Source organism: Podarcis filfolensis (assembly GCF_964270895.1).
Source record: "Podarcis filfolensis genome assembly, chromosome: 2".
NCBI lineage: Eukaryota > Metazoa > Chordata > Lepidosauria > Squamata > Lacertidae > Podarcis > Podarcis filfolensis.
In genome coordinates, this window is record NC_139605.1 from 112,890,183 (window position 1) to 112,910,236 (window position 20,054).

A 20,054-nucleotide genomic window follows, 5' to 3' on the forward strand; every position below is an offset into this window, starting at 1 on the left:
GAGTCAGAAAAGTAAGTGTTATCAAATAGCATTGCAGCTGTGCTCCCAATTATGCCACCAAATGGAACTGGAGCCCTGGGTAAATCTATCTTGTAGAACATATAGAAGCCACTGCATAGGACTGTATCAGGAGACATAAATGCACTAACTAGTCTGCTGTTGTGAAAACAACCAAGAGTCTTTGGTCACCTTAAGGACTAATATGTATTATGCAGAGAGCTTTGTTGACTGGACTCCAGATGTATGAAATGGAAACCTCAGGTGGCAGGTTTACACAAACATGAGCATAAAGGGGTAAAATGTGTAGGAGTTAAATGGCAATGGAATTAAATAAGGACATTCTTTGACGATTCAATTAGCGGTTGAACGGAATGTTTTCTGGTGTTAACATGCATATAAACAAACACAAGTTTACATGTGTTTATAATACAGGAAAAACAGAACTGAAAGCACAAAAGCAAATCAAAGCGACAAAATACAAAAATCAAAATATAAATCCAGAAATAAAATACTAGGGTAAAGGGGTACAGGCCCCAATAACCATCAAAGGTGTGGCAAAGAATTATAGGTGCCAATTAAGCACATTTTTTAGAATAGTGCCTGCAGTCACCTCTGGTGAGTGAGCATCAGAAAAGGCTTTGCATTGTGCATAAAAAGGTAAAGGGACCCCTGACTATTAGGTCCAGTCGTGACCGACTCTGGGGTTGCAGTGCTCATCTCGCTTTATTGGCCGAGGGAGCCGGCGTACAGCTTCCGGGTCATGTGACCAGCATGACTAAGCCACTTCTGGCAAACCAGAGCAGCGCACGGAAATGCCGTTTACCTTCCCGCCGGAGAAGCACTTTTAGGTGCTTTCAAACTGCTAGGTTGGCAGGAGCAGGGACCGAGCAACGGGAGCTCACCCCATCGCAGAGATTCGAACCGCCAACCTTCTGATTGGCAAGTCCTAGGCTCTGTGGTTTAACCAACAGCGCCACCCGCGTCCCTCCACCTAAAGTTACTACCTCCCCAATTCACCAAGAATTTCTGCAGTGTTTCATTGCAAGCATCAACCTGGTGGGTTTATTCCCACCTCCATGGTCTATGGCTGCATTTCCGCCCACTGCCCCTTAGTTTAATGCACAACAAAGTCAAGTCCCAGCAATCTAGAGTAGGTGGAGAAGGAGGTGAAGGATACCAAGACAAGCCGACCTACACCTGCCACCCCCTGTCCTGTTCATAAGACAGAGAACCAATGAGGGCAATGGAGGATGAGTTTGCTGCCATGACATTTGCAACCCTGCGCTCACTTGCGGGGAAGGGCAGGATACAAACATAATAAACAAATAAATAACTGTGTGCATGTGATGAAGTTTTAGGGCTTTTTTCTATGGCAGAGCCTTCTTGATCAAGATACGTTTTGCAAAAACAACACGATGGGATAGTTAAGGTAAAGGGACCCCTGACCATTAGGTCCAGTCGTGACCGACTCTGGGGTTGCGGCGCTCATCTTGCTTTATTGGCCGAGGGAGCCGTCGTACAGCTTCCGGGTCATGTGGCCACCATGACTAAGCCGCTTCTGGCGAACCAGAGCAGCGCACAGAAACGCCGTTTACCTTCCCGCTGGAGCGGTACCTATTTATCTACTTGCACTTGACGTGCTTTCGAACTGCTAGGTTGGCAGGAGCAGGGACTGAGCAATGGGAGCTCACCCCGTCGCAGGGATTCGAACTGCCGACCTTCTGATCAACAAATCCTAGGCTCTGTGGTTTAACCCACAGCACCACGTGCGTCCCTTCGATGGGATAGTTAATGTGGCATAATTCTTCCTATAGAAAAGCTTTGCTAGAAATTAAATCTGTGACTCACACTGCTTACTCAGATGTTCGAGATAACTTTTGTCTGCGCACAGAAGCTTTTCACTCCTGCCCCCCGCTGTGCCTGTATCAAGAACCACTTCTGAGCTCTCCCCCCTCCCCGACGAAGTTGCAAACAGACAGAAATAGCTTGTCAAACAGGGCACAAGGCTGCTATTTGGAGTGGGGCGGGGGGGGGGGAGAACAGCTTCACTGCATATAGGAAGTTGGCTATGTGTATTCCTCTGGATTAATGCCATTTTTATGTGAGACCCAACACAACAGGAGCAGACATCCACTCAGGCAACAGGCCATCTCCTTCCTCTCCTCCTCTCTGCAGCCCCCTCCGCCACTAAATTGTAATTGGATAAATTGTTTTCCTCTTCCCCACTAATTGGAGTCTGGCTGACACTTTGAGGCAGAAAGGGGAGCCGATTCCTTCCAATGGGTGCTCACTGAACATGTTTATAGAGTTGCTAAGTTAAACCTGGTTACTTCAAGGCTGTTAAACCGTCTTGGTTACTTTATCTCCTTAATTCTCTCAACTATCCGAATCTGTAAGGAATATGAAGACTGGAGCTTTGAGCTAAAACGCTCCCGCTGAGCTTCACAGCCAGCCCTATGGGGGCTTTGACATTTGTTCAATAAACAGCCAGAGGGAATTTCACGCTAGGTTTACTACAGTTTCAAGTGAAGGCTGAAATCTCTGGAGACGTAGAATGGAATGCTGGAAATAGGCCCAGGCACGATGTCTCTGGCTTGCTAGTTTGCTAAAGTGAGCACAGTCATGCCTGTTAGCTTTGCTTCACAAAAGACCCAGGTTCAAATAGCCATGCAACCACACAGTTTATGGGTTGACACAGGATCAGTAATTAACTCTCAGCCTGATCTATTGGGCAGAGTAGCTGGGAGAATAAAATGATGGAAGCCGTGTAGGACACAACTCCCTGAGCTTCTTGAAGCGCAGGACAAAAGCAAAGTGAATCAACGAACATGTGAATGTTCACATAGTTTTGCTAAGGAGGGTGTGACACAGCAGTGGACGGCTGCACTACTCACCTGACCGCCCACCAACTGGGTTGCTGCTGTGTACCAGGAAGGAGAGGGGGATGTAGCAGCAAGGTCAGCACAGGGCTAACATGCTGGCAGGACAGCAAGATTGGCTTTGGAGTGTTTGCGCCGCACTGACCTCGCCACCCTCTTGCTCCTCTTGATCCCAGTACAGTGGTACCTCGGGTGAAGTACTTAATTCATTCTGGAGGTCTGTTCTTAACCTGAAACTGTTCTTAACCTGAAGCACCACTTTAGCTAATGGGGCCTCCTGCTGCCGCCGCAAAGTTCTTAACCAGATGTAATATTTCTGGGTTAGTGGAGTCTGTAACCTGAAGCGTATGTAACCTGAGGTACCACTGTATGTAGTAGCGACTCAGCTGGAGGGAGGTCAGGTGAGCAGCACCAAACACTACCGGTGTGATATTTCTCAGCATCCACATTTCCCCCCATGATCCAATCAATACACTAATCTTTCCAGTTTAGCCAAACCCCCTGAATTTTGAATCTGAGCATCTAAACCAAAGTTTCCCAAGCTTGGATCTCCAGCTGTTGTTGGACTACAACTCCTATCACCTCTAGCTAGCAGGACCAGTGCTCAGGGATGATAGGAGTTGTAGTCCAACAACAGCCAGAGACCCAAGTTTGGGAAACTCTGGTCTAAACATGGCCTCTAGGGTTGTGACCTCTCTTATACCTGATGCTGAACTTTAGATTTACAGTGGAAGTAAGTGGGAGAAGAGGCAGCCACAGTTCCTTCTGCTTCCTCTTCCACTTCCTGGCACTGTATGGCATTGTGCATATGGCACACCTACAGATTTGAGGAACTGTCTGGGTGACAGAATCATGCAATATATGGGCAGGAGGAGCTGTTTCGGCTCCTGCCTTAGCCACTCATCTGACCTCCAGTCCGTCATGTTATTACTGCTTATCCGGAGCTGGAGAGGGAGGGGCGAGGTAGCAGCGAGGTCAGCACGGCGGAAGCTCACCAATAGGAGCACCAGACGGGCTCTGCTGGTGCACTTGCACTGCGCTGATCTCACCACCACCACCTCATCCATCACCCACTCCTCACTCCCAAAGTAAGTAGCAGCAACATCACCAGTCAGAGGTCAAGTGAGCGGGACATAGCTCAACTGGTAGAGCATGAGATTCTTAATCCCAGGGTTGTGGGTTCAAACCCCACGTTAGGCAAAAGATTCCTGCATTGGAGGGTTGGACTAGATGGCCCTTGTGGTCCCTTCCAACTCTACAATTCTTCCAACTCTACAGAGTTGGTCCCTTCCAACTCTACAGTGGAGGCACCCTGCCACACTGCCCGCTCCACCTGATGTCCGGGTTACAAGGTTTTGTGTTATTTATTTAAAAGCATTTATATACTGCTTAATAGTCCAAAAATCTCTAAATGGTGTAGCGTGTAAAAAAACAAGCTATATATCAGTAAAACAAAAATGCAACCTAAATCCAGTCAAACAGCAATATAAAAAAACATAAAAGCACATGCCAATGAATAAAATTTAGAATGCTTGGATATTTAAAACAGGGTCTGGTCTTATGGCTCAGGGAAAAAGAAAAATTGACACAAGACGTCTGAAGCCACTGTTGGCTGCTGCTTCACGTAGGGCATTCCAAAGTACAGGGGTAACAGCAGAAAATACCTGCTTTCAGTCACCATCCTACGATATTTTGTAGAGTATAGTTCCACAAGTAGAATTTCTCCAGATGATCTAAGTCAGTGATGGCCGAACTTGGCCCTCCAGCTGTTTTGGGACTACAACTCCCATCATCCCTAGCTAACAGGACCAGTGATCAGGGATGGTGGGAATTGTAGTCCCAAAACAGCTGGAGGGCCAAGTTTGGCCATCACTGATCTAAGTGGTCTGACAGTCTTTGACTTAACATATAAAGTCCTGAATAACTCAGGACTAAGTTAACAACAATATGATGAACGTGGCCCAATAGTTGGCCGGTATCCAAGGCATACAAAAAGTTGCACCTCAGCACAGGTGTAATATATGTGCGCCCAGGTGCTCCAATCAATAACCTGGTCTCAGCATTCTGAATCAGCTGCAGCTTCTGGACCAATCCCAAGATGGCAACTCCAGTTACTTCCTACCCATTGAAAAGCATTAACACTTTCCTACAACTTTACAGCATGAATGGGGAACCTGTGAACCTTCAAATGTTGTTGGACTCTGGCTCCCATCAGCCCCAGCTAGCAAAGTCAGGGGTCAGGGATGATGGGAGTTGTAGTCCAAGGGCCACAGGTTCCCCACCGCTGCCTCTATTTGCATAGGAAAAGAGATCCCATTTAAGCAAATGCAAGTTTCTCTGCAAAGCAAACAGCAGCTATGCGGAGGGGGACATTCCGGATTGGGACCCCAGCAGGGTTAAAGCCCCTGAATTCCCATGCTAGATCCCCACCACCATGTTCACAGCAATTTGTGTAGAAGAAATTCTGCACCTAACAAAACAAAAGTTTGGTCCCCCCTGCACCAAGCTGGATTTAAACTAGAAGTTAGCCCCATTCGGTGCTACTGATCAGAGGCTGCTTTCTGCTTCTCTCCTCCACAGTCAACATAATAAAGCATGCCATGTCCTTTAGGGAGATGCCCACTGCCATCTTTCGTGAGATGCCCACTGCAGTAACAATCTGCTGGCTGGCGGGCAAAAGACCTTTACCATGCATCTTAGGGCACAACAACTTAAACAGCCTTTGCCAACTCATGCCCTCCAGGCATTGGAGACTAGTCCATTAGGGCAAATGGGGCACTGCCCCACCAACCTTGGCCCTGGCTTTCTGTTTCCTCCTCCTTAGTCGTCAAGTTGCTGTAGCAGAACTCAGCAGGGAGGTGGAGGGGGAGAAAACTATAGCTAACTGACTCTGCCTGCCGCTGTCTATAGCGCCTCCTACTGTTGACCTCCTTGCCTTCTGCCCTACCAGGCCCAATAGGCACCAGCCACCTGTGCCTCCAGATGTTCAACAACCAAAAGCCACAGCAAGTAAACTGAAAAGTGCAAAGAAATCTCATGCCATCATTACTTTTACGGAAACGTGGTAGGCCATGACAAATGGGGTAGGGGGGGGTCGCAAGGGGCAGGAGGTTTTCCACTGAAGTCACGGGTGTGTACATTTTTTCTGCACTAGCAACATTTCCAAGATACAGGACTTGATACTTACCGCAGCACCAGATGGGCCAGGACGTCCTCTCTCGCCTGGAAGACCACGGGGACCCTGGGAAATAACAATAACAAACGTGAGAAGGGCATCACAGCCTAATCTCCCAGAGTACAGACTTCAGAGTGCAAAGGAACCTACTTTTCAACATTATGGCTAGTGAAATGTTCATCAGCACAACAGTGTGGTGTAACAGTTAAAAGGGTTGCAGTAGGGTCTAGTGGCAAAAGGTAAAGGTAAAGGAGCCCTGACAGTTAAGTCCAGTTGCGAATGACTCTGGGGTTGCGCACTCATCTTGCTCTATAGGCCGAGGGAGCCAGCGTTTGTCCGCAGACAGTTTTTCCGGGTCATGTGGCCAGAATGACTAAGCCGCTTCTGGTGAAACCAGAGCAGCGCAAGGAAACGCCATTTACTTTCCCACCGGAGAGGTACCTATTTATCTACTTGCACTTTGACATGCTTTCGAACTGCTAGGTTGGCAGGAGCTGGGACCAAGCAACGGGAGCTCATCCCGTCGTGGGGATTCGAACCGCCAACCTTCTGGTAGGCAAGCCCAAGAGGCTTGGTGGTTTAGACCACAGCGCCATCCGCGTCCAAACACTCTGCACACAACATACACTTTTTACTTTGCATAGGAAAAGAGGAACCAGGCAGAGGGCCTTCTCAGTGGTGGTGCCCTCCCATCAGATGTCAAGGAAATAAACAACTACCTGACTTTTAGAAGACATCTACCTGACTTTTAGAAGACATCTACCTGAAGGCAGCCCTGTTTAGGGAAGTTTTTAATGTTTGATGTTGTCGCTTTATTATTAATATTCTGTTGGGAGCCACCCAGAGTGGCTGGGGAAACCCAGCCAGATGGGCGGGGTATAAATTATATTATTATTATTATTATTATTAATCAAATACAGATGGGAAATGCCCACCCTGCAGGGCTAAGAGTGCTGTTATTACTGATTAAAAATAAGTTGAGCAGTGGATACTCACCATCGGACCCGGTGACCCAGCTTCTCCAGCAGCGCCAGCTTCACCCTAGAGTAAGAGAGACCATGGTAATTATGGAAGCCAAACATGTCTTTGCTACCAAACCCCACATCTGTGTGGGTCAGGGGTGGGAGATGAGACTCTGAAGGAGCTTCCAAATGACCTCTTTATTCTGATTTGTTTGTGAAGACAACACAGGTTATTTAATGAGCATTCATCCTGGTTTGTTGGCAACCTGAATTTGCTGGTCTGTGTTTGAAAACAGTGATGGTCTGGAAGCGCCATGGATGATGTGGAAACAATTCTCATTGCCATTCCACTTCATTGAACACTAGAGGGCACTCCACTAGCACATACAGTGGTACCTTGGTTCTCAAACTTAATACATTCTGGACTCTCAAAACTTTTTGAAAACCAAGGCACAGCTTCCGATTGGCCGCAGAAGCTTCCTGCACCCAAGCGGAAGCCACAGGAGCCGCATTGGATGTTCGGCTTCCGAAAAACGTTCACAAACTGGAACACTCACTTCGGGGTTTGCGGCGTTCGGGAGCCGATTTGTTCAGCAACTAAGCAGTTCGAGAACTAAGGTACCACTGTACAACTGTATCAATGGCAAACAGTTGCCTGCAGATGCATCTCAACTGGCAACCCCATTTATGGCAGAAAGGCAGAGGTGGAATAGAGTGGGATGAACTATTGCTGCCAAAGAGGAGGCTGCACAACTGTCAGGAGCCTACTCAGTTTCAGCACCCATACAAAGCCGAGTGCAAAGTCCTCCAAGTTCTTGTGATACTTGCTGGCTGCAGAAAGGGAAGACCTCTAGATGCCATGCAATGAAATGAGCATCTACTATAAAAAGTGGAAAGGTCCTAAGTTACAGTTAGGAATCCTCATACAGCTTCTCCCACTCCTTCTTGTCTTAGGCTCCTAGACATGCGGGGGGGGGGGGGCGCAGGGGGCTTCCGGGTAGACTAGGAAGCTTAGAGATATCATGTGCAGTGGGCATCCATGACGCCACAACAGCAGTTAGCAAAAGACATACCAGATGGCGGAGACAAGGGTAGTGATAGACTACGTCTGTTCATTGCTCTTAAATACTGCGTGCTTAATTACTACAGGAAAACAGCAATCTGCTAATTATGCACTTGGGTGCTAAGAGAACATGGTCATTTTCAGCATCCGCTTTCTTGGGTGCTGCTGAAAATCAAAACAGCTCCCTGCTTTGAAAATCCTGCTCTCTTTGGATTGCACCGTTTTATCCCTGGAGAACGGATTTTTAACACAAACTAAAGCGTTTTCTTTTCCTGACACATCTAGATCAATTGGTCTACCTGTCATGATTTCTTTGGGGCGGGGGGGGGGGGGATACAGTGTAATTTACTTTGAAAAGTCTACAGGGAAATTTTAAAACTGTACACTGTAGATTCACTTAAGAACTGTTAATTTCACCCTGGCAAGCAAATTTACATTGGTTTTGATGTGCAGGGCTTCTGTTTTAAAGGAATATAAGCTCTCAGTCAGCTTAAACTGCACATCTTGAATTTGCAAGGATGTGATTGAATCCCACCTGAAAATAGTGATAGTCTGGAAGCGCCTACAGTCTGAAACTTGGTAAGGGGGCGTTGATTGGAAGAAGTTATTTGAGTTTGCAAAGGGACCTTGACATAGCTGTCAACTTACAGATTTGAAAATAAGGGACCAGCAGCCTCGAAAATAAGGGATCAGCAGCCAAAATAAGGGATTTTCAGAGCACAGGTATGTTCAACTTCTGAGGCCCTCCGAGCCAAAGGCAGAAAGCCCAGCCAGCAGCCAAATGAAGCCTCAAGCCTCAAGGAAAACCACCGTCACCTCTCCGCTGGGAAGCGCTGAGCAAAGGCGAGTCCCCAGGCAACGCAGCCGATTTGATCGGCACAAGGCATGCAAGCTCCACACCCCAGTCGTTCTTAGACTCCTTATTGGGTGAGCAACGCAGCCAAGCAACACAGTTGGAGCCTCACCCTTCCTGGCTGGCAGGGAGGGAGGGAGAGGAGCTGCTTCCTTTGAAACCCATGAAATTTAAGGGACATCATCAATAAGGGACAGCAGCGGGACATGGCACTGGGATAAGGGACTGTCCCGCCAAATAAGGGACGCTTGACAGCTATGGACCTTGACAATATTTAGAAAAACTAAATGGTATTCATTGGTTGGGGTGGGAGGCATGGGAAAGCCATAGGTGCCCATGGCTACTAAAATCTAATGTCCTTTACCTTAGCACCTGCAGCACCAGCTTCTCCCTTGGAACCATCTAATCCAGGATAACCCTAGAAAGAGAGAGGAAATCATGAAGAAGTTTCATTGGATATCCTTGGCAGAGACTTTTACTAAAAATCAGCCTATTTAATGCTTGCATACTTACTCTGTGACCTTTTACGCCAGGAAGACCTGGGGTCCCAGGGAAACCTCGAGCACCCTAAGAGTCAACGAGAGATCAGTTCAGGTAAATAAATAAAGTTTCTCAAACAGATGCTGATAACTGCACAAAAGCTGGAATACTGAACAGCTCACTGCAGAAGCTAAAGGGCCAAGTTTCTGGCCTATCAGCCATTTACATTGAAGGAAGACCTATCCAAAAGGCATACATGGATAAGTCTGCACTAGAGTATGGAAACAGGAAGCAAAACCAACTTGTTCATGTTAAGCTGTGGCTTCTTTAGCCCTTTATTCCATCTCTATCTATACTCAGAATGTAAAGCTCTCTGTTCCCCATCAGTTACTCCCACTTTTCAGCAGGCTTTGATTCAGTGACCCTCTTAAATGGGAAGGCAAGCAAAACTGCTGACATCATAATGCCAATCCATGACACCTGTACTGACTGCCAAGTTTCAAGCATGCCCTAACCTTTTCTCCACACACAGCCCAGTCTCAAATTAATACCATCTGCAGATAGGTTTGTGCAATTCCACACTAGTCACAGAATTTAGAATTTTGTTTTAAACCAAGCTTCCTACGGCTGCAAACATAGGCTTCGAAGATATATAGATATTTGCTGTTGCAATTTGTATACAAAAGTCCAAATATATATGGTGTAGAACAGATCAGATAAAATTGCCAAACAAAACAAAAATGTTAAAAAGTATACAATTTAAACCTCAGAGAACAAAACTGTGGGCCTTATTTTAATGGTAATAGCTAAAAAAAATTGCAGCCTTTGCTGTCACCAGCTTATCTTGTTCCTCCAGGAGAAAAGTTACCGTATTTTTTGCTCTATAAGACTCTCTTTTTCCTCCTAAAAAGTAAGGGGAAATGTGTCTGCATCTTATGGAGTGAGTGCAGGCTGCGCAGCTATCACAGAAGCCAGAACAGCAAGAGGGATTGCTGCTTTCACTGCGCAGCGATCCCTCTTGCTGTTCTGGCTTCTGAGATTCAGAATATTTTTGTCTTGTTTTCCTCCTCCAAAAACTAGGTGCGTCTTGTGGTCTGGTGTGTCTTATAGAGTGAAAAATACGGTACTTAATACTCCAGGTGAGATAATAACAGTGGGGTGATTAACTCTTTACGCAAGTCTCTGTAGGCAGAGCAAAATAACTGTATGAAGACCAAGGTTTCTTTTAAAACATGTTTCTTATGGCTTCAAAGGTGGGCTTCAAAGTGTTCTGGCAATGATGGCAGGGGAAAATGTTCTAGGTATCAGGGAGCAGAGTTTCAATGGCTAGCAGAAGCAGAATAAAATTCATAAAAATGTAAAATAAACGTTGATTTATTTAATTTGAATAACATAGACAGATTGGAGAATTTAGTTTTTAATAAGATACAGAATTTGGTCTTGTGGGTCTTAATGTTGTTCAACACTGATAATTTTGTTTGCAATCCATTTCTAAATGCAATAAAAGTCTTGGTCACCAGCATGTGGCAATGAGCTACAAGAGTTAGTTATTCTCTGGCTCTCTAAACACCCTGAGAGCCAGGGTGGTTTCAAAGTCAAATTCAGCAGAGACTCCCACATTTATCCAGTAGCCTAAGCCAGAAATCCAACATACTATTTTTATTTTTAATCAAGGCTTTGATCTGGTGGAGAATCCTGAAATTCTAAGCTCATCTTCAAGAAGCGTAAGGAGATCCCTTCATCCAAAACCACAGAATATTTCCTCCAAAACTGTGCCCGTTTATGTCAACTAAATGTACTCTCAGAATAAAAGTGCATTCTGCTGCATTTCTTTATCTGGTTGTATGTGCACAGATATCTGAGATATGCTGGACAAAGCCATACCTGAGGCCCAGGTGGCCCACGCTCTCCCGATTTGCCAGGTTTGCCAGATTCACCCTGAAAGAGACAAAAGTGATTAAGTGGTTAAAACATACTCTTTAAGAAAAGGATGACATTTATACAAAAGTCAAGGTCAGAAGAAGACATCAGAATTGAATAACTTAAAGCTGCTGTTAACTCCATGGTACGTCCTAGTTTGCTGTTCTGTCTCCAACAAAAACTGCAGTTGTACCTTGGATCCCAAATGCCTTACGACTTGAACATTTTGGCTCCCAAACACCGCAAGCCCAGAAGTGAGTGTTCCGGTTTGCGAACGTTCTTTGGAACCCAAACATCCGATGCGGCTTCCGATTGGCTGGAGGAACCTCCTGCAGCCAATCAGAAGCCGCGCCTTGCTTTCCAAACATTTTGCAAGTCAAACGGACTTCCGGAACAGAATGGTTGTTATGATGAGAGATGCAGTCCAAGAACATCTTGGGACACCAGGTTGAGCAGGGAACTTTTGGCCCTTTAGCTCCCATCATGACTACAGTGGTGCCTCACAAGACGAATGCCTCGCAAGACGAAAAACGCGCAAGACGAAAGGGTTTTTCGGTTTTTGCGTTGCTTCGCAAGACGATTTTCCCTATGGGCTTGCTTCGCAAGACGAAAAGGTCTTGCGAGTTTGTTCGCTTTTTTCTTAAAGCCACTTGAAGAGGCGCAGTTGCGACGGACCGTGCTTCGCAAGACGAAAAACATCACAAGACGAAAAGACTTGCGGAACGAATTAATTTCGTCTTGCGAGGCACCACTGTATTGGCCATGCTTGCTGGGGCTGATGGGAGATGTAGTTCAGCAGCCTCTGGAGGGCAAAAAAGGTTCTCCGCTCCTGACATAATAGCAGATTAGAAATGTGCATTAAAATTAGGTAAAGGTCCAGTCGTGACTGACTCTGGGGTTGCGGCACTCATCTCGCTTTACTGGCCGAGGGAGCCGGCGTACAGCTTCCGGGTCATGTGGCCAGCATGACTAAGCCGCTTCTGGCGAACCAGAGCAGCACACGGAAACGCCGTTTACCTTCCCGCCGGAGCGGGACCTATTTATCTACTTGCCCTTTGATGTGCTTTGGAACTGCTAGGTTGGCAGGAGCAGGGACCGAGCAACGGGAGCTCACCGCGTCCCGGGGATTTGAACCACAGCCTTCTGATCGGCAAGTTCTAGGCTCTGTGGTTTAACCCACAGCGCCATTAAAAATAGTTGGTTCAAATAAACGATTTAAGTAAAAAACTCCCTACTTAGCAGCAGCTACCCAACAAAACCCACAAGAAAACAGCACAAGTAGTTTCAGTTCTTTTGTTTTATATCTCCCTTGGCATATTTCCCCCCCGCCCAAAGCTGCCCTTCTAGATTCAGATTTACCCTGGTCAAATCACCTTCAGTAACTCAGGCAACAAAATATAACCTTCTCATTACAGTAAAAAAGCCCCCAATCCTGTTACAAAGGGCATGCCCATTTTATACCAGTTTAACAAGCCCTTCAAAGAATCCTTGGAATTGTAGTCTGAAGAGAATGATGAGAAGTCTGTAAGAAATTACAAGCCCCATATCACAGAACTACAGCTCCCAGAATTCCCAACTATGAAGCAATGACTGTTAAACCATTTTAAATCTGTAGTGTTTCTTTTCCTCAGGTTTTTTTTTAATACTTTTGCAAGCCTTGAGTTTTCCTACTTGATACCTTTCCTCTTGTGTGCAGAATGTGCTATTTTGGCTGCATATTAGGACCCACATTCTGAGAATGACTTCGATATTAGCCTGGGTGATATTGTGTGTGTGTGTGTGTGTGTGTGTGTGTGTGTGTTAGAGGATGAGACATAAACACTCTGTGCCTTAAAACGTCAACTGTTTTGTATTTCACTAGCATTAACTTTTGCAGCAAACTCCTCAATTCTGCTATGTATGTGCTAAGCTGCTCAAGTCCACCATCATCACGATGGGCAAATGTCAAGGGATAGGATACTCACATCATCGCCAGGTTTTCCGGGTGGCCCAGGTGGCCCACGGGGACCCATTGGACCCTAGAGAGAGGGGGAGGGAAAACAAAATATATTAGAAGTCTGAGATACAGCCTCTTGTATATTCTACACCACCTGCTGACACCTGTTAGTGGCTAGGGAGTGTTAACAAGGTGAATATGTTGAAAGTATACGTAGAGGTCCATCCTTTCTGTAACTGTGGACTCCCCAATTCACTGGTCATGCTGGTACTTCTGGTATCCCCATCTGCAGTTTTATGCAGCTTCTTGAAATCTGTCCTATATCAGGAGAAAACGATTCTAGAGTAGGCTTTGGCTAAGAGATTTCCATGACAATTACCGACGAAAGAAGAATGGAGGATGAAAATGATGGACTGTGCAGAATTAGATAAACTAACAGGAAGAATTCAAAACCTGCGGGACCAGAGATTCTCAGAAGACTGGAGTAAATTTACGGATTATTTGAAAAGTAATTGTGATGAACAGATTACGCTAGTAGGTTTGCAAGAAGTTTTGTAAGGTGAATTATTTGAAATATTGCAAAAAAGACAATGAGGAGAATTGTTAGTTAAAGATAATTAAAGGGAATATGAAATTAAGTAATGCATAATAAGTGACAAGAAAGGAAAATCATCAGAGGTGTTGACGGAAGTCCAAAAATTATTGTATAAGATGAGAAGTTTTGTTGTATGAATGATTAATATGCTAAAAACTAATAAAAATGTATTTTTTTAAAAAAAGAGATTTCCATTACATGTGGTTACACCACTGCAAAACTCAGGAATGGGACATCTTTTGGGGGGTTCAAGGGCCACATTCCCTTGGGGAAAGAGTTCAGGAGGCAGGCAGAACACTTCATTCATCTCCCTCACTCTTCATTCATATATTCATTCTCTTCCATTCATTATATCCCTCAGCAGGCAGAGCAAAGAATCCAAAGCGTGTCATTTGCCAACGCGTGGCAAAGCTGATGGTCAGTTCCAGAGGCCAACAGCACAGGACAGAAACTAGAGGAAGCTTCTAAAAGAAGGCACCATATGCCTTTTGCTTCACCCCCACTCTTAACTAGGCTTTCTAGTTATCATATTGCATTCACAATCAGAATGACGAAAGCGTAGGGGGTTTTCCCCTTCGCACACATGCAGTGCATACCTGTTAGGGAACTAATCTCATTTTCATGACTGGCAAAAGGCAGTTCTTGTGCAAAACACTAAACCATGGTTTAGTGTTATTTGCACAAGGCAAGACGGATGTGCCGTGAGCTTTGGGCTCACGACTGCCCCTTCTCCTCCTCCCATACAGCTCATTTCAGTTCCCACAAGACCTGAATTGTTGCATACAAGCCAGGGACTGCGGCTGAAAACAAACCTGGTAAGTTTCAAGACAACCCAGGCTTTGTAGGAATCAGAAAACTAAACCATACCAGACTCCTCTTCCCAGCAACATGGGAGGACCAGAGGGAAGGCTGCAGTAGTGTAGGTAGTCAGGGCCAGCAAGGGGGGGGGGAGCAGCCTGTACAGGGCCAGGCTGGGCCGGGGGTGGGGAGGGCTGTCATAGGGAACTACGAAGATCCTTAGGGTGGCACAGGAATCTGTACCGCAGCACAGTGGCTGCTGTGCATCAGGTTATGTGATTCTAGGGTCGTAGGGGAGCTTGAAATTGGTGGCTGCCCTGTAAAAAGATGGAGTGTGTGAGATTAAGGCTCACGGCAACTCCTTACAACTTATGCATAAATCACTAAACAGTGATTTAACAGAACATGCAACAAGGCCCCTGGCGTTGTGCTATACTAATGCAGGATGTGCAGATAATATTCCTGAGCAGCACTGATATGAAATACAGTTATAAAGGTAAAGGGACCCCTGACCATTAGGTACAGTCATGGCCGACTCTGGGGTTGCAGCGCTCATCTCGCTTTATTGGCCAAGGGAGCCGTCGTACAGCTTCCGGGTCATGTGGCCAGCATGACAAAGCCGCTTCTGGCGAACCAGAGCAGCGCACAGAAACGCTGTTTACCTTCCTGCCGGAGCAGTACCTATTTATCTACTTGCACTTTGTGCTTTCGAATTGCTAGGTTGGCAGGAGCAGGGACCGAGCAACGGGAGCTCACCCCATCGCGGGGATTCGAACCGCCGACCTTCCGATCAGCAAGTCCTAGGCTCTGTGGTCTAACCCACAGCGCCACTGCGTCCCTCATGAAGTACAGTTAAGCTGTATTTTAATTACACACCAGACAGTTAGAAAATGCTTTTTAAAAATTGGCGAGAGTCATCTTCGGCAGCTCCTGAGTCTCACACACACAACACACTGGTTAAAGAGGGCTCATTGCTGCACTCTTTTCCCCATGAGCCTCCAAAAACTCTGAAATCGTAGTTCTAGCCACCAGCAGAAATCTGTCCAATAAAAACATTTTACTATTTTACTATTCTACCCTATCCTACCAGATAGAATAATTGGTCAGTCTGGACTCCTTTGGGAGCAAGGGCGGGATACAATAAAGTAATAAAGAAAGAAATACCTTGCTATTTCAGGTATGGTACCAGATTGTGGAATGGTCTCCCACAGGAGACATGCCTTCACCCCCCATTTTTTAGACAAAGGCTGAAAACGATGCTGTTTCAAGAAAGCATCTTTAAAGGCCTTTAAGTTGTGCCCTACTTCACAGCTGATTTTGCTATTGCTTTAAACTGCCATTCCTGATGCTTGGTTTTGTTCTTTAGTGTGTCATTTTATTGCTTGCTTTTTCCTCAAATGAAGTTTATAAAGCCACTTTGAGGATATGTTAATCTCACTTATATCCAACTCTCTCCATTAAGATGTACCCGAAGTGGCTTAAAAGCGTTCAGAAAAAGTAAACAGTAGCTTTATTTTATTTTTGAAAAGAAAAATCCAGATCATCAGTAATGTAGTAATGCCTATTCAAAAGTACTAGGTGAGGGAAGAGTTAATAATTGCAGGAGTTGTTTTTTGCATTAATGATAAGAAAACTGACCATTTTTGGAGGCTCAAGGCCTTAATTATGTTTTATAGTAAAATACACAGTTAGATTCCACTACTATGTGTCACTGACTGTTCTTACTGAAGCTTGATGACACCACACACACAGACAGACAGCTGCCACTCAAGGTGGTATTTGATAAAAATTCATTAAAACAGTCATCCCACCAAAAAAATCCATAATTTTTTAAACAACAAGGTCTGAAAGAGCCACAAACAGCTAAGAATAAACACAAACTTAAGAACAAGCAAATCAGATGGTTGCCGCCAAAAGCAATCTGAAATAAAGTTTTTAAAAACTTTATCCATCTTTCTAAAACCACAAAGGCCAAAAGCCTACCTAGTAGTTCATCATCCTGTTTCCACTGCGGCCAACCAGATGCCTCTGGGAATCCCACAGGCAGGACATGAGGGCATACTCATGACGGATCAGGGTTCATAAACCTTCCTACCTAACATACTGTCCAGACAAGGTGCCACCACAAAGAAGGCCTATCTATTTGTTACCTTGCCAGTTTCATTTCTGAACTGCTAGTGCACTCAGACAGGACCTCATCAGATAAAAAGGGCACACCAGAGAATATATCTATATCTATACCAGGCATGGCCAAACTTGGCCCTCCAGATGTTTTGGGACTACAACTCCCATCATCCCTAGCTAGCAAGACCAGTGGTCAGGGATGATGGAGAATAGTAATCCCAAAACACCTAGAGGGCCAAGTTCGGCCATGCCTGATCTATACAAAGTGACCTGTAAGTTATCCAATACATAGGCAAAATGCCACATAGCACATCTTCAGCGTCAGAGAGAGCTGTTTCATACTTTGCATGGTACAGTACTGGAGAATCCCAGTTGGCAAACAGATGGTGGTAGCACCTGCTCCGGACAGTATGTAATAGATTCCCAGCAATAAAGAAATGTTCTTTATCAAGGTGTGGGGAAGAAATCTAGGGCAGAAAATCCCACAAGTGCCTCTTCCCCTTCCTTGATAGTAAAAATGCAATAATAGCACCATTATGTAACAACTTGCTGCTGTTTTTTAACACCCCACATCTCCCTCACACTGCCTAATGATAGGGCCGGCCCTGACTAGATGTGATGCTCAACACAGAGCTGCTGATCGAAACGGCAGCGTCACGTCAAGTTCCATCACTGTGATAAAAGTCAGATAGTGGACGGCACAGTGAGGCCGCTCTGCATCCCTGACCTCCCTCTGATTGTGCAGTTACTGCATGCTGAGATGGAGAGGGCTGGGGCAACTGTGAGGTCAGTGTGGTGCAAATGTCCTGGTGGAGGCAATCCAGCGCTCCTGCCAGCACATTTGCACTGCGCTGACCTCACCAGTGCATCACCCCCACCCATCTCCACCACAGTAGGCAGCACTTGACCAGAGGGAAGTGGCACGGGCCCTTCGTACCATCGCTACAGAGACTCACCCATGTATTCTCCCTGCACTTCTCCACCCCCAGGAGTGGCAACCAGGAATATTGAGTGTAACAGGGAAATAAAGGCAAAGGTAAGGGTACCCCTGACTGTTAGGTCCAGTCATGAACGACTCTGGGGTTGCGGCGCTCATCTCGCCCTACAGGCAGAGGGAGCTGATGTTTGTCCGCAGACATCTTCCGGGTCATGTGGCCAGCATGACTGAGCCACTTCTGGCGAACCAGAGCAGCGCACAGAAATGCCGTTTACCTTCCCGCCGAAGCGGTATCTACTTGCACTTGACGTGCTTTTGAACTGCTAGGTGGGCAGGAGCTGGGACCGAATAATGGGAGCTCACCAATGAACAATGGGCATCTCACCTCGCGGGGATTCGAACCGCCAACCTTCTGATCGGCAAGCCCTAAGCTCTGTGGTTTAGACCACAGCGCCACCTGCGTCCCTTAACAGGGAGACAGCACAATACAGATTTGCTTTAAAATGCAAATGGAGATGAACTTCTTCCCCATCCTTATACAAAGCTGACATAGTAGCAGACACATGTCAAGGATCACTTCTTGCTCCTGCACATCAGGCTGTCTCCCACCACAACATTGTTCTCATATGCAATGTAGAAATACATTAGAGCCCTGGGTTAATTGTAGGACACCACAGACTTCCTACAGAAACCACTATCTATTGATGCTCTCCCAGAAAACAATCTCCTAGCAACTATAGATGTACTAGCCTTGTGGACCAACATCCCACTCAGAGATAGACGGAGGGTCACAACCCACCATGTTACAGAATAACTGCTATGTCTATTCCCTTATGCCAACAAGTTCGTAGGCCAACTTGGAAGCTTTTAAGCTGCTCTTTGCTGCCTAAACTACATCAGTGACATTTTTATCTGCTGGATCCATGGGAAGAATGCTCACGAACAATTTCCACCCCTTCCTACACCTGAGCCTGGAAACAACTAAAGCAGGAAATCCACTCTGCAGTCATCACAATGCAACTGCGTACTGGACACCTAAGTCCAATGGTCGCTGCACATAAGTGGCCAGCTACTACCCTGAGCACATCATATGGTTGACAGTGGTGGGCCAAGTTGTAAGGTTCAAGCACATTTGCTGCAGCCAATCAAGGCCTCTCACCTGGTGGATATATTCAGGTAGGAGCTATTGTCTTTGTTTGTTACTATGGTATGCATTTTTGTGTTTTTACATTGCAAACTGCCCTGTGATCCTCGGATGAAGGGCGGTATAAAAATTTAGCAAGTGATGATGATAACAATAATAGTCTTTAAATTAGAATACATTTCCAATGAGAACATTGATTAAAAAACAGCAAAAGGCTGGCACCAGGGTCATGAGCCGTGCTGAGCCACATGCCTTAGGTGGCAGATCAGAAGGGAACCAGATCATACACAGATCAGCCATCATATGTCTACCTGGCTAGCTTTCCAGTAGGGCTGGGCGATATATCGTCCAAAACTGGTTCGAAGTCCATATCGCGATATCGGTTTTATAACTTTTGACCTGGCCATATAACATGAATCACGATGTGTGTGTGCTATGCAAAAATCACGTGGGGAAAACTGTGAAGCCAGCCAATGCCTCTACATAGCTCCATCCTTATTTCAGACATGGTGATATATCAGTGTATTGGGATGTTTAGCTGATGATATATCATGATGTTGAAAACCAGATATTTCCCTATTGCCCACCCACAGCTAGTGGGAACCCTGTGCGGCTCTCCAGAACATCTGTCCTGGTCTGTCCTCAGAGTGAGGCACCGTGGGTATGATGGACTGTGATGAGAGAGGCAGTACCTTCAATATCAGAGGCAATATTCCTCTCCATACCAGTTCCTGTGAATCACAAGTGGGGAAGAGTGTCATGATTCCCAACCTTAGGTCTCCAGCTGTTTTTGGACTACGACTCCCATCATGCCTAGCTAGGGATGATGGGAAAGCCATTTCCCGTTCCCGGGGAGATGACGTTGTGGGCTGGGAGCAAGCTCTCCCCACACATGTGGGGCGGGATAGCCCCTGTGCCATTGGTTAATCCTCGGCCACGTCATCCCTAGGCCGTCCAATCCGGACGGTCCGGGGGCGTGGCACAGGCTATTTAAACTGCCCATGGCCGAGCACTTGTCCTTTTCTCCCTGCTCGGTCAGTTCTGTAGTCCAAAAGCAGCTGGACACCCAAGGTTGGGAAAAACTGCTATAGAGGTATCTGGTTGTCCACTGCAAGAATGGGATGCTGGACTAGATGGGGTTTTAACCTGATCAAACATGGCTCTTCTTATCTTTTTTTATGTTCCTCT

General features: G+C 46.0%; 1 protein-coding gene across 9 annotated transcripts in view; it reads right to left on the reverse strand.

The window, feature by feature from the left end:
• Positions 1-20,054, reverse strand: part of COL2A1 (collagen type II alpha 1 chain) — a 100,197-nt gene that overhangs the window by 59,013 nt on the left and 21,130 nt on the right. For all 9 annotated transcript variants that reach the window (XM_083599170.1, XM_083599174.1, XM_083599172.1 and 6 more), the window contains 6 exons: positions 13,297-13,350; positions 11,297-11,350; positions 9,446-9,499; positions 9,297-9,350; positions 7,051-7,095; positions 6,067-6,120 (listed from right to left, as the gene is read on the reverse strand). In XM_083599170.1, coding sequence (XP_083455296.1) covers positions 6,067-6,120; positions 7,051-7,095; positions 9,297-9,350; positions 9,446-9,499; positions 11,297-11,350; positions 13,297-13,350 — 315 coding nt within the window. The remainder of the gene's footprint in view (positions 1-6,066; positions 6,121-7,050; positions 7,096-9,296; positions 9,351-9,445; positions 9,500-11,296; positions 11,351-13,296; positions 13,351-20,054) is intronic.